Source organism: Hemitrygon akajei, chromosome 24, assembly GCF_048418815.1.
Source record: "Hemitrygon akajei chromosome 24, sHemAka1.3, whole genome shotgun sequence".
Taxonomy (NCBI): Eukaryota; Metazoa; Chordata; class Chondrichthyes; order Myliobatiformes; family Dasyatidae; genus Hemitrygon; species Hemitrygon akajei.
The window spans coordinates 8,835,947-8,848,158 of record NC_133147.1 but is presented as its reverse complement, the minus strand read 5'-3'; the positions used below and the strand labels follow the sequence as shown (position 1 = coordinate 8,848,158).

The following is a 12,212-nucleotide window of genomic DNA, read 5'->3' as shown; positions in this document are numbered from 1 at the left end:
TGCTGCCCGACTGGCTGGGTTCCTCCAGCATTTTGTGTATGCTGTTCTTGATCCATAGTCAGCAGCCTCTGTGACAGCCCACATGGCTCTTTTCTTTGCTGCCCCTGTAATGCCAAGGAGATTGTAGGTTCCGCACGGTGAGCAGCCAGAAAAACCTCTAAACCCTACCTCTATAGGCTTTGCAATGAGCCCTCCACCCCTGCCTCTGGAATTGCTCTACCAGCTCCTGGCTTTCTTATATCCGGTCTTCCCAAGCGACAGTCAGCTCTACCATGACAACCTGCTTCGAGGTTTCTGACAGAATGACGATGTCAGGCCTCAGGGTTGATGATGTGACAAAGTCAGGGAGAGAAGGAGAGACTTAAATAAAACAAAAATCCCCTCCATTTCTATTGGAGGCTGATGGCCAAAACTAACCGCAGGAGTAACTTTAAATTGTTTTTATTTTGTTGTAATCGGGTCACATAAAACAACAGATTTACATAATGTGCAACAGAAGCCGTAGAGTCCCACTCGGGTCAGAAAATCCACTAAAACAACGTTCTATTCGGGGACATGCGAAGGAATAATGTGGCTTCTAGAGCAAGCAGGAATTTAATCTTCGGTAATCTGCACAAGTAACAATGATAAAATAATTATCAGATTGGCAGTTGGCATCATGTTAAGTGGTGAATAAAGCACTTAAATAATGCAAAATTAATCCTTCTGTAAAAGAGAGAGAGAGAGAGAAAAAAAAATCAGTTCCTTTCCGCTCCAAAGCACTGCTGAAATTTGATCTGAACCACACCTTTCTCCTCCATCTGCCTGATCTTCATCACTGAAGAACTGCTGGACTCAATTTGCAGCTAAGGATGTCGGCGTTGATTGACTGCAGGGCTAGACTGGGCGTTAGCTCACTGACGGATGTCCTTCCGCCATTCCTGTTATGGCCGGTTACTGGGGTTTATAAAGATAGCCAGTGTATTTTCAAAAGTGCCACTTCTGAAAACTGAAGTATTCTCAGTCAGTTATGAAGTCCGACCACCATGGCAGTGATACCCTTAACTTTGCATTGTCTGTGGGTAAACTGATCTGCCCTACACAATAAAACCCAGTGTTTAAAAGTGGAACGATCGTCATCTTCAATCTCATCGTGATAGAGTGAATCACCTTTCTTGATATACTCCCTGGCACCATTCCTTTTACACCAGACCCACATTTCAGCCTGGTAACCCCCCGCAGTTCACCTGCTGACAGGTAACGTCAGGCAGTGATTCAAACACTGTGGCCTCACGTTGTCCTGCATTTCACCCTTGTACATTACTCAATCTTGTTTCTCACCCTTCATCCTCAAACTACTGGCAATAAACCGGCTGCATTCACAGTCAAAGCCCAGGGTTAAAGTAGACAGGTCGGTGTTACATCACTGGAAAAAAAATGTATCCATTTTAAATGTTCTCGTTTCCCATGGGCCTACAAAATTGTACAAATGAGAGAGTAAAATAGGTTTGGAATATAGCAAATCAAATACAAAAGCTCTGTGAGATATTAATTAGAAAGAAATTAGCCATTTTTTAGTCTGGTCCTATGCAACATTGTTAAGCAACGTAGGTCAGTAAATGCTTCCACGGTGTGGTGGAAGCAATATTCCAAGTAAAGAGGTGACAGGCTGTGGGACAACTGCCCTGCACTGCACTCAGATCCAAGAGATCTTGATCTCAGTGTCTGGGCCCCAACACTCGTCAATAGCATGAGTGATTTTCTGTAATGTTCACTCCAACTTCCCAAATGACACCTCTTCTCATGCATCTGGTTTGCAGTGTCCACATCTGCCAGTTAAGTACTATGCTCTTTCTGGGGTCTTGTTAATTTGTGCAAGAGATGGTCTCATTCTGGACGAGTTTCTCCAAGTTTTAGGCTGCTGTCCCGTGAAAGCGAGTTCTCCATCACCCTCCGAACAGCTTGATCCACATGGTCAGGAATAGAATTCTACGTTGGTGAAGGAATGTTCCGACTGTCTCGGTGGCTACAGGTTCTCTCCGGGTTGGTACTGGGGCTCTGTGGCTGTGAAGTAGTCTTCCAGGAAGGACTGTAAGTACTCGAAGGTGTGTCTCTCCTCAGGGTCCTTCCTCCAGCACTGGACCATGAGTTCATGAAGAGAGCTCGGGCACCCGTTTGGACACGGCATCCGATAACCCCGTTCCACCTGTTCCAAAACCTCACGATTGTTCATGCCTGGTGGGGGGGGGGGGGGGGAGTAACAGGACAAAGAGGGTGAACAGAAGCCAAGGTGTTATAGAACATATAACAGTACAAGCCTTTCAGTCCGCAATGTTGAGCCAACCTTTTAACCTACTCCAATATCAATATAACCCTTCCCACCTACCTGCCTTCCCTCTCACTTTGTCTTTCTTATCACCTGACCGTTTGTTGTATTTTCCCTCCCCCTAACTTTTTTATTCTGGCCTCTTCTCTCTTTCTTTCCAATTACAATGAAGGGTCGCAGCCCAAAATATTGACTGTTTATTCCTCTCCATATGTGCTGCCTGACCCACTGAGATCCTCCGGGATCTTCTGTGTGTTGCTCCTTCTTTCCCACTGGAATTAGAACACACAGCGGTACAGGCCATTTGGCCCACAATGTCCTGCTGAACTTCTAACCTACTTTAAGATCAACCTAACCTTTCCCTCCCACAAAACCCTCCATAAGACTATAAGATATAGGAGCAGAATGAGGCCATTTGGCCCATCGAGTCTGTTCTGCCATTTCATCATGGCTGATCAATTTCCCTCTCAGTCCAAATCTCCTGCCTTCTCCCTCTAACCCTTCATCCTATCAATCTCTGCTTTAAATAGACCCAATGACTTGGCCTCCACAGCTGCCTGTGGCAATGAATTCCACAGATTCACCTCTCTCTGGCTAAAGAAATTCTTCTTCATCTTTGTTTTAAATGGACGCCCATCTATTCTGAGGCTGTGCCCGCTGGTCCTAGGCTCCCCCACCACAGGAAACATCCTCTCCATATCCATTCTATTGAGGCCTTTCAATATTCAATAGGTTTCAATGAGGTCACCCCTCATTCTTCTAAATTCCAGTGAGTAAAGACCCAGACCCATCGATCGGCCATCATATATAACCCTTTCATCCCTGGAATCATTTTCATGAATCTCCTCTGAACCACCTCCAATGTCAACACATCCTTTTTTAAATAAGAGGACCCAAACTGCTCACAATATTCCCAGTGAGTCCTCACCAGTGCCTTACAAAGCCTCAGCACTACATCCTAGCTTTTTTGTTCTAGTCCTCTCAAAATGATAAATTGGTGGGTTGCTGGGCGACGAAGGGTCTGAAGGGCTTATTCTGTGCTGTATGTCCAAATTTTAAAAGTTAAAAAATTAAACACTAGCGCCTCAGCAGACAGCAGTGTATGATAAGGTCTTATGGTACATCTTCAATTGCTTGGGGCTACTTTTGCGTGGGCGTGTTCTGCTGTTCTTACCTGGGTACGGAACCCTTCCCTTAGTAACCAGCTCCGTCAAGAGGATTCCAAACGACCAAACATCAGACTTGATTGTAAACTTTCCATAAAGCGCTGCTTCTGGTGCCGTCCACTTTATAGGAAACTTTGCCCCTGTCAAGGAGAGCAAAAGTAATGACCACTCGGCTTTGATCATAAACTTCCAAGTTCCAAGTAAATTTATTATCAAAGTACATGTATGTTATCATGTACAACCCTGAGATTCATTTTCTTGAGGGCATACTCAATACATCCATAACAACCATAATAAAATCAATGAAAGGCTGTATCAATGTGGGCATTCAACCAGCGTGTAAAAGACAACAAACTGGGCAAATACAGAAATAAATAAATAAGCAATAAATATCGAGAACATGAGGTGAAGGATCCCTGAAAATGAGTCCATAGGTCGTAGAAACACTTCAGTGGTGGGGCGAGTGAAGTTGAGTGAAGTTATTCCCTTTGGTTCAAGAGCCTGATGGATAAGAGGTAGTAACTGTTCCTGGACCTGGTGGTGTGAGACCTGAGGCTAATGGCAGCAGCAAGAAGAGGGCATGTCCTGGGTAGTGGGGGTCTTTGATGCTGGATGCTACTTTCCCGCAATGATTTTTCACGTAGATCTGCTCGATGATGGGGATGGCTTTACCCGTGAGGGACTGGGCCATATCCACCACTTTTTGGAGAAATTTCCGTTCAGTTTATCGATCGATCATTTATCATCCAGGACCCTCACTATCTAGGACATGCAACTTCTCACTGCTACCATTAGGCAGGAGCTACAGAAAACTGATGTTCTACACCGCCAGGTTCAGGAAAGTTATTACCCCTCAACCATCAGGTTATTAAACCAACCTGCACCGTCCTAACCCTACCTCAGCAACAGAACATTACGGTCCGCTTATCTTCCATTGTGTCTTTGTTACTTATGCGATAAGGACTTGTGTTTTTGCATATTTTCACATTGTGGTATAATTTTATGTACAATTTATTACTGCATCACCAGCACCAGCCTACCCACCATCAAGGACATTGATACAGAAAGGTGCAGGAAAAGGACCAGTAACATCACGAAAGATCCCACCCACTCTGCTTATGGATTGTTCGTCCCATCAGGGAGGAGGCTATGCAGCGTCCACACCAGGTCCACCAGACTCAAAAACAGTTACTTCCCCCAAGCAGTAAGGCTGATCAACACCTCCACCCACTAACCCACCCCATCACACCTCAATCACCACTACTTGTTCATTTCCTGTCAGGGTCACCTTATGTACAGACACTCCTGTGCCTAGTGGCAATTTAGGGACCTACAGTCAATCTATCTACATAAGCTGTCTTTTGGGTGATGGGGTGGAGATACGTCTCTACCAAAGGAGGGGTAAAGTACTTCTTCTTGGGCAAGCTGTAGCACCTGCTTAGCCATCCCCCCCCCCCCCCCACCCCACCACCACCAATGATCAGGGTCACGTGACACCAGGGGAGCAGGTGGTGGATGGTCGTACGAGCAGCCGGTGCGTATCGCAAGTCCTGGTTATGACACCACGCAGACAATCTCTGAAGAGTATTGATAATGGCTAGGGTCACCCGTTTTGTAAAGACACTGCCCAGAAGAAGGCAATGGCAAAACACTCTGTCGAAAAATTTGCCAATAACAATCATGGTCAAGACCATGATCACCCACGTCATCTTGTACTTTGAATATTAAGACCACGATGTGTAATGGTTTTATAGGCCAAATGAGGTCCACCCAGATGCATTGTGGCTTGCCCTATTTCATTTGTTATGTGCCAAGTCATATGAGCGGTCATGGTCTTTCCATGACCATGACTTTTCTTTGGAAGTGGTCTGTCATCGCCTTCTTCAGGGCAGTGTCTTGAAGAGATGGGTGACCCCAGTTGATATCAATACTCTGCAGGGTTGCGAATGCAGCCCAGTCCATCTCAGAAAACAGCCCTCTTCCATTCACTCTCCCTACAGCATACCTCCCACTCTCTTGGGAAAGAAGCCCACATAATATCCATAGACACATAAGATATGGTCTCGGCTATTTAGCCCATCAAGTCTTTTCTGGCTGGTCCATTTTCCCTCTCAGCTCAATCTCCTATCTTCTCCCTGTATCCCTTCATGCCCTGACTAATCAAGAACCTATGAACATCTGCCTTAAACACACCCAATGACTTGGCCGCCACCACTGCCTTTGGCAACAAATTCCACAGATTCACCACCCTCTGTCTAAAGAAATTCCTCCTCATCTTGGTTCTAAACGGACGTCTCTATGTTCTCTGGTCTCTGTCTTCTTCTGGTCTGAGACTCTCCTGCCATAAGAAACACCCTCTCCGGATCTACACTGTCAAGGCCTTTCGACATTCCATAAGTTTCAATGAGATCCCCCCTCATTCTTCTGAAATTCAGTGAATACAATCCTAGAGCCATCAAACACTCTTCATCTGACAAACCCGTCAATACCGGAATCACTTTTGTGAACCTCCTTTGAACCCTCTCCAGTGTCAGCACATCCTTTCTTAGATAAGGGACTCAAAACTGCTCACAATACTCCAAGTGAGGCCTCACCAGTGCTTTATAAAGCCTCAACATTACATCCTTGATTTATATTGTAATCCTGTCGAAATGAATGCAAATATTGCATTTGCCTTCCTCACCACCGAGTCAACCTGCAAATAAGCTTTTTGGGAGTCCTGCATGAGGACTCCCAACAGCCTTTGCATCGCATATTTTTGAATTTTCTCTCCACTTAGAAAAAAGTCTGCATTTTTATTTCTTCTACCAAAGTACATGGCCATGCAGTTTCCAACACTGTATTCCATCTGCCACTTTGCTGTCCAATCTGTGCAGGTTTTTCTCTGCGTTTTATCCGTATCTATGTGCTTATGATTCTGCTTTTCATTGCACTGTCCCTCACCGTTCCTGCGCACATGACAATACGCTGAACTTCACTAGATTTGTTTTAAACGGGACCAGAATTACTGATGACTTCCCGGCAGCATCCCTGTCTGCTGCAGAAATGTGAGAGAGTACACTTTGGTATCCGCAGAAAAGACTCAACATGTCACTGAGGCTTTCAAATCTGTCGGAGTGCCGAAGGGTTACAGCAATTAACGTCAGTCAATAGTCTACAGGAAGAGAGGTGCGCACTTCAACCACGTAAAGAGCACAAAACCTCAGCGTGACTCCAGTTCCGGCAACAATTTCAGGAGTGCATTTCAACTCAGAAGTATAAAGCCTCTGCCAGAGATTCCCAGCAGATGTACTGAAAGAAGCATCCTCAGTCTACTACGGCAGTTCAAATGCGCAGGAGCGTAAGAAGCTGCCGAGAGTAGTGGACTCTGCCCAGTACATGGTGGGCACATCACATCCACCACCAGTAGTGTCTCAAAGTTCAACCTTCAAACTTCAAAGTAACTGTTATTATCACAGTACATATATCTCATCATGTACAATCCCGAGATTCATTTTCCTGCAGGCATACTCAGCAAATCTATAGAATAGTAACTATAACAGGATCAGTGAAAGATCAACCAAAGTGCAGAAGACAACAAACTGTGCAAATGCAAGTATAAATAAATAGCAATAAATAACGAGAACATGAAATAACAAGGTAAAGAGTCCTTGAAGTGAAATAGTTGGTTGTGGGAACATTTCAATGATGGGCAAGTGGGTGTGGTTATCCCCTTTTGTTCGAGAGCCTGATGGGTGAGGGGTCGAACGCACTGCCTCCAGAAAGTAACATCCATCATTTTGTGTGTGTGTGTGTGTTGCTCACGGGTTCCAGAATCTATAGAATCTCATGTGTTTAGGATGTGCATTTGGTATTTTTAATATTAATGAAAATAGTAGTTTAACCCATGACTTCTTCCAGAGAAGAACAAGGGTACCTGACGCATGGGACCACTATCCTGACTTGGGAATAAACCATCGGTTCTTCATCATCAATAAATCTGCGATCTGGAACCCCCTCTCTAACGGCACACCACTAGATAGACGGCAATGATTCACCTACAGCAGTTAGGGATGGGCGATGAGTGCTGGCATTCCTCATGGCTCCCTCATTTCGTGAGCGTTTGATGGGTCTATGCCTGTATATATTGAAACCGACGGAATGGTGAAAGGCCTAGATTGGATGTGGAGAGTTTAGGACCAGAGGGCACAGCCTCAGGATAGAAATAGGCATCCGTTAGTCATGTGAGACCACGGATTTGCGCCTCAGAAGGTTTCCAGGACGCAGGCCTGGGCAGGGTTGTATGGGAGACTGGCAGTTGCCCAAGCTGCAAGCCTTCCCCTCTCCACGCCACCGATGTTGTCCAAGGGAAGGGCACTAGGACCCAAGCAGCTTGGCACCGGTGTCGTCGCACAGCAATGTGTGGTTAAGTGCCTTGTTCAAGGACACAACACGCCACCTCAGCTGAGGCTCAAACCAGTGACCTTCAGAGCACTAGACCGATGCCTTATCCACTAGGCCACATGCCAACAATCAGGATAGAAAGACCTCCCTTTATTTATTGTGGTACAGTGTGGAACAGGCCGTTCTGGCCCTCTGAGCCACACTGCCCAGCATCCCCCAACTTAACCCTAGCCTAGTCATGGGAAAATTTATGACCAATTAACCTATCAAATGGTCGGTCCTTGGACCTTGAGAGGAAACCGGAGCACCCGGAGGTAACACATTGTCAAGGGGAGAACGTACAAACTCCTCCCAGGCTGCGGTGGGAATTGAGCCCGGGTTGCCTGCGCTGTAACACGTTGTGCTAACCACCACTACCCTATCTTGCCACCTTTAGAACAGAGATGAGGAGGAATCCTTTCTCCAGAGGGTGGTGAATGTGTGGGATATATTGCCACAGATGGGCATGTTTAAAGCAGTAGTTGATAGGTTCTTGATGAATCGGGGTGGCAGAGGTTATGGGGAGAAGGCAAGAGAATGGGTTTGTGGGGATAAATGATGGGTGATGAAGCAGACCATGGGCTGAATGGCTTAATTCTGCCCCTATGTCTTATGGTCTTATGGTAAATGAGAAACTAAACTTCCACACCATTCTCCACAACTTCTGCCATCTCCGAAGGGGTCCTACCACCAAACATAGCTTTACCTCCCCCCACTCCGATTTCTGCAGGGAACGCTCTCTCCGCGATTCCCTCAATAATTCATCCCTCCACGCTGACCTCCAGCCTGGCACTTACCCCTGAAGTGGTCTAAGTGTTACAGCTGCCCACACACCTCCTCCCTCACCCCCATTCAGGGCCCCAAACAGCCCTTCCAGGTGAGGCAACATTCACCTGCGAATCTGCTGGGGTCGCCTATTGTGTCTGGCACTCCTGATGCAGCCTCCCCTACGTCGGTGAAACCCGGAGTAAACTGGGGGTCCTCCGCACCATCTGCCAAAAGCATATCTTCCCGGTGACAAACATTTTAATCCCCGTTCCCATTCCTGCTCCGGTATGTCAGCCGATGGCCTCCGGTGGAGGAGTAACACTTCATATTCTGACTGGGTAGCTTCCAGCCTGATGGCATGAATATGAATATTTCTCCTTCTGGTAAAAATAAATTTCCCTCCAGCTCCCCTCTTCTACTCCTCACCCTGACTTCTTACCTGTTCTAACCTGCCTGTCACCTCCCCCTGGGTCCCCTCCTCCTTCCCTTTCTCTTGTGGTCCACTCTCCTCTCCAGTCAGATTCCTTCCTCTCCGGCCTTTGACCTTTTCCACCCACTTGTCTTCACCCGTCACCTTCCAGCTATCCTCCTTCCCCTCCCCACCCCCCCCCCCCCCACCTTTTCATTCTGGCATCTTCCCCCTTCCTTTCCAGTCCTGAAGAAGGGTCTCGGCCCAAAACGTCGACTGTTTATTCATTTCCATAGGTGCTGGAGTTCCTCCAGCATTTTGTGTGCGTTGTTTTGAACAAAATCCAACTCCTACTAACCAGGTTACAGTAAACTCGCCGTCTATGCGCTATTTATCTGCAACAAAGTCAACTTCCCAACGATAAAGTGAAGACTGATAAATAGAGGCTGTCCATTACATTTCTGCATTGTTCTTTTAATAAACCATTCTTGTTGGAAGTATTTCTACATGAATATCCCTCTGAAAGTAACACACAAAATGCTGGAGGAACTCGGCAGGTCAGGCAGCATGGAGGGGAACGTTTCAGGCTGAGACTCCTCTTGAGGACTGGAAAGGAAAGGGGGAAGGAGCTAGAATAAGAAGTTGGGGGGAAGGGGATGGAATACAGCCAACAAGTGACAGGTGAAGCCAGATGAAGGGGGGAGGTGGGTGGGTGGGGGAGGAGGATGAAGTAAGAAGCTGGGAGATGATAGGTGGAAAAGGTAAAGGGCTGAAGAAAAAGGAATCTGATAGGCAAGAGAGTGGACCATGGGAGAAAGGCAAGAAGGAGAGGCACCAGGGAAAGGTGAGGAGAAGAGAAGGGGTGAGAGGTGAGCCAGAATCGGGAATGTTAAAAGGGAGAAGGAGGTGGGGTAGAAATTACAGGAAGTTAGACAGATCAATGTGCAAAGTACTGTAATAGTACTTCAGCGGTGAACTGTAACCAGGAGCATGGGTTGTTATGGTTACAATGACATGTGTATCAAATAATTACCTCAGTAAAGTTTATACTGTTTGAGGAAATGATATGAAAGAAGTAATCAAGTCAATAATTCACCAGCAAGCACAACAAGAGATCAGAGAGATAGATTTCCAGCAACAGAACTTGTCACTCTCTAACTAGTCCAATTTATTTATTTGGTTACGGCCCTTCTGGCACAGCTAGCCTGCATCACCCAATAGCAACCATTTGACCAATTAACTTACTCGCCTGTATGTCTTTGGATTATAAATAAATAAATAGTATCAAGAACATGAGATGAAGAGTCCTTGAAAGTGAGTCCAGACGTTGTGGGACATTTCAGTGAAGGGGCGAGTGAAGTTGATTGAAGTCTGGTTCAGGAGCCTGATGGTTGAGGGGTAATAACTGTTCCTGATCCTGGTGGTGTGAGTCCTAAGGCTTCTGTGTCTTCTACCTGATGGCAGCAGTGAGAAGAGAGCATGTCCTGGGTGGTGGGGTCCCTGACGATGGACGCTGCCTTCCTGCAGTATTCAATGATGGGGAGGGCTTTTCCTGTGATGGACTGTGATGACCAGGCCATAAAGCAACCATATTCTCCATCACACGTCGAAAGAAATTTGCTAATGTTTTAGATGCCATGTCGAATCTACGCAAACTTCAAAGGAAGTAGAGGCACTGTGCTTAGGTGCTGAACCCAGATCAGATCCTCCAAAACGGTAACACTGAGGAATTTAAAGTTGGTCCTCTCCACCTCTGATTCTCCAATGAGAATTGGCTGATTGACCTCTGGTTCCCCCTCCTGAGGCCATTATCAGCTCCTTGATACTGAGTGAGAGGTTGCTGTGGCTAATGCTGAAGCACATCCCAGGATGTGATGGGACACATCATCAGTGATGTAACGTGGGGTCATCGGGTGTGATTCGGGTCTTTCAAGATCAGACATCCTCGCCCAGGTGACCCAGCCAGGGTTGATCAGGCCCGGCTTTGTGTCCCAGCAGCACTGGCCCGTGGGTCACACCTCTTGACCCACAGCCATCCAGAGGCTCGGCCAGCAGCCTCCGTGACGGTCTTTTGTTAGCGGCTGCCACAATGCCAAGGAGAGAGCAGGTTCTGCAGGGCAAGCAGCCAGCAAATCCTCTACACTCCACCCCTACAGGCTCACATCGTGCCTTCCAACCCTGTCTCTGGCACCTGCTCTACCAGATGCTGGTATCTGCCTTTCTTACACTCAAATGCCTTATCAGTCCAGTCTTCCCAAGGCACTATCGTGACCACCTGCTTCGAGGTTTCTGACAGAATGACCACGCCAGGCCTCAGGGATGATGACGCAGTGAGGTTAGGGAACTTCAGTTGCCAGACAGACGGCGTGGCGAGCGAGCCTGCTGGAGATCTGGGCTGAGGGTGTGGCTGGTCTCCAGCTTTGACAAAGCTGACCTTGAGCGAGAGGTTTTTGTGGCACACAGATCTCAGTCCGGGCGCACTCATAAATCCGCAAGAATACGTTACCTTGTCGGGCTGTGTACTCATTGTCTTCAATGAGCCTCGCTAATCCGAAATCCGCAATCTTGCACACGAGGTTTTCCCCGACAAGTATGTTGGCAGCCCTCAGATCTCGGTGAATGTAATTCATCCGCTCGATGTAGGCCATCCCTGCTGCGATCTGAGTGTAACGAGAGAAACACAGGAATTATTAAAGAAGCAGCACTTAGCAAAACATCCCAAAGATCAAATAAATCACAGCGATCACAGCGGGTGAGCTGAAAGGTCAGTTTGTAATGTGATCATCTCGAAACTAATTGTAGAGGGGTTCTTAAAACGAGCACGCCATTCCGATGGCTCGCGGGGTACGTACAGACATCCTCTTGACATCTGGGAGTTGGATTTAAATTCTACCCAGTCTAATGGTTTTAAAGTCTCTACATTTGTCTCTGTCTGTTTCCTTTCAGATTGTTCTCCCAGGCAAAAGCATTCAAAAGTGCTGGGAATTACCACTGTAATAACTCACTGTTCAGCAAGTTACAGTACTGTACAAAAGTCTTAGGCACATACATAAATATATAGCTAGAATGACTAAAACTTTTGCACAATACTGTAGTAATTTTATGTACTGCACTGTACTGCTGCTGTTGTAAAAAACCAAAT

General features: G+C 46.7%; 1 protein-coding gene across 7 annotated transcripts in view; it reads right to left on the bottom strand.

Moving 5' to 3' along the window:
* Positions 1-425: 425 nt before the first annotated feature.
* Positions 426-12,212, bottom strand: part of LOC140715853 (tyrosine-protein kinase Fyn-like) — a 269,606-nt gene continuing 257,819 nt past the window's right edge. For all 7 annotated transcript variants that reach the window (XM_073028301.1, XM_073028300.1, XM_073028303.1 and 4 more), the window contains 3 exons: positions 11,577-11,730; positions 3,480-3,611; positions 426-2,214 (listed from right to left, as the gene is read on the bottom strand). In XM_073028301.1, coding sequence (XP_072884402.1) covers positions 2,006-2,214; positions 3,480-3,611; positions 11,577-11,730 — 495 coding nt within the window. In that variant the 3' untranslated portion in view covers positions 426-2,005. The remainder of the gene's footprint in view (positions 2,215-3,479; positions 3,612-11,576; positions 11,731-12,212) is intronic.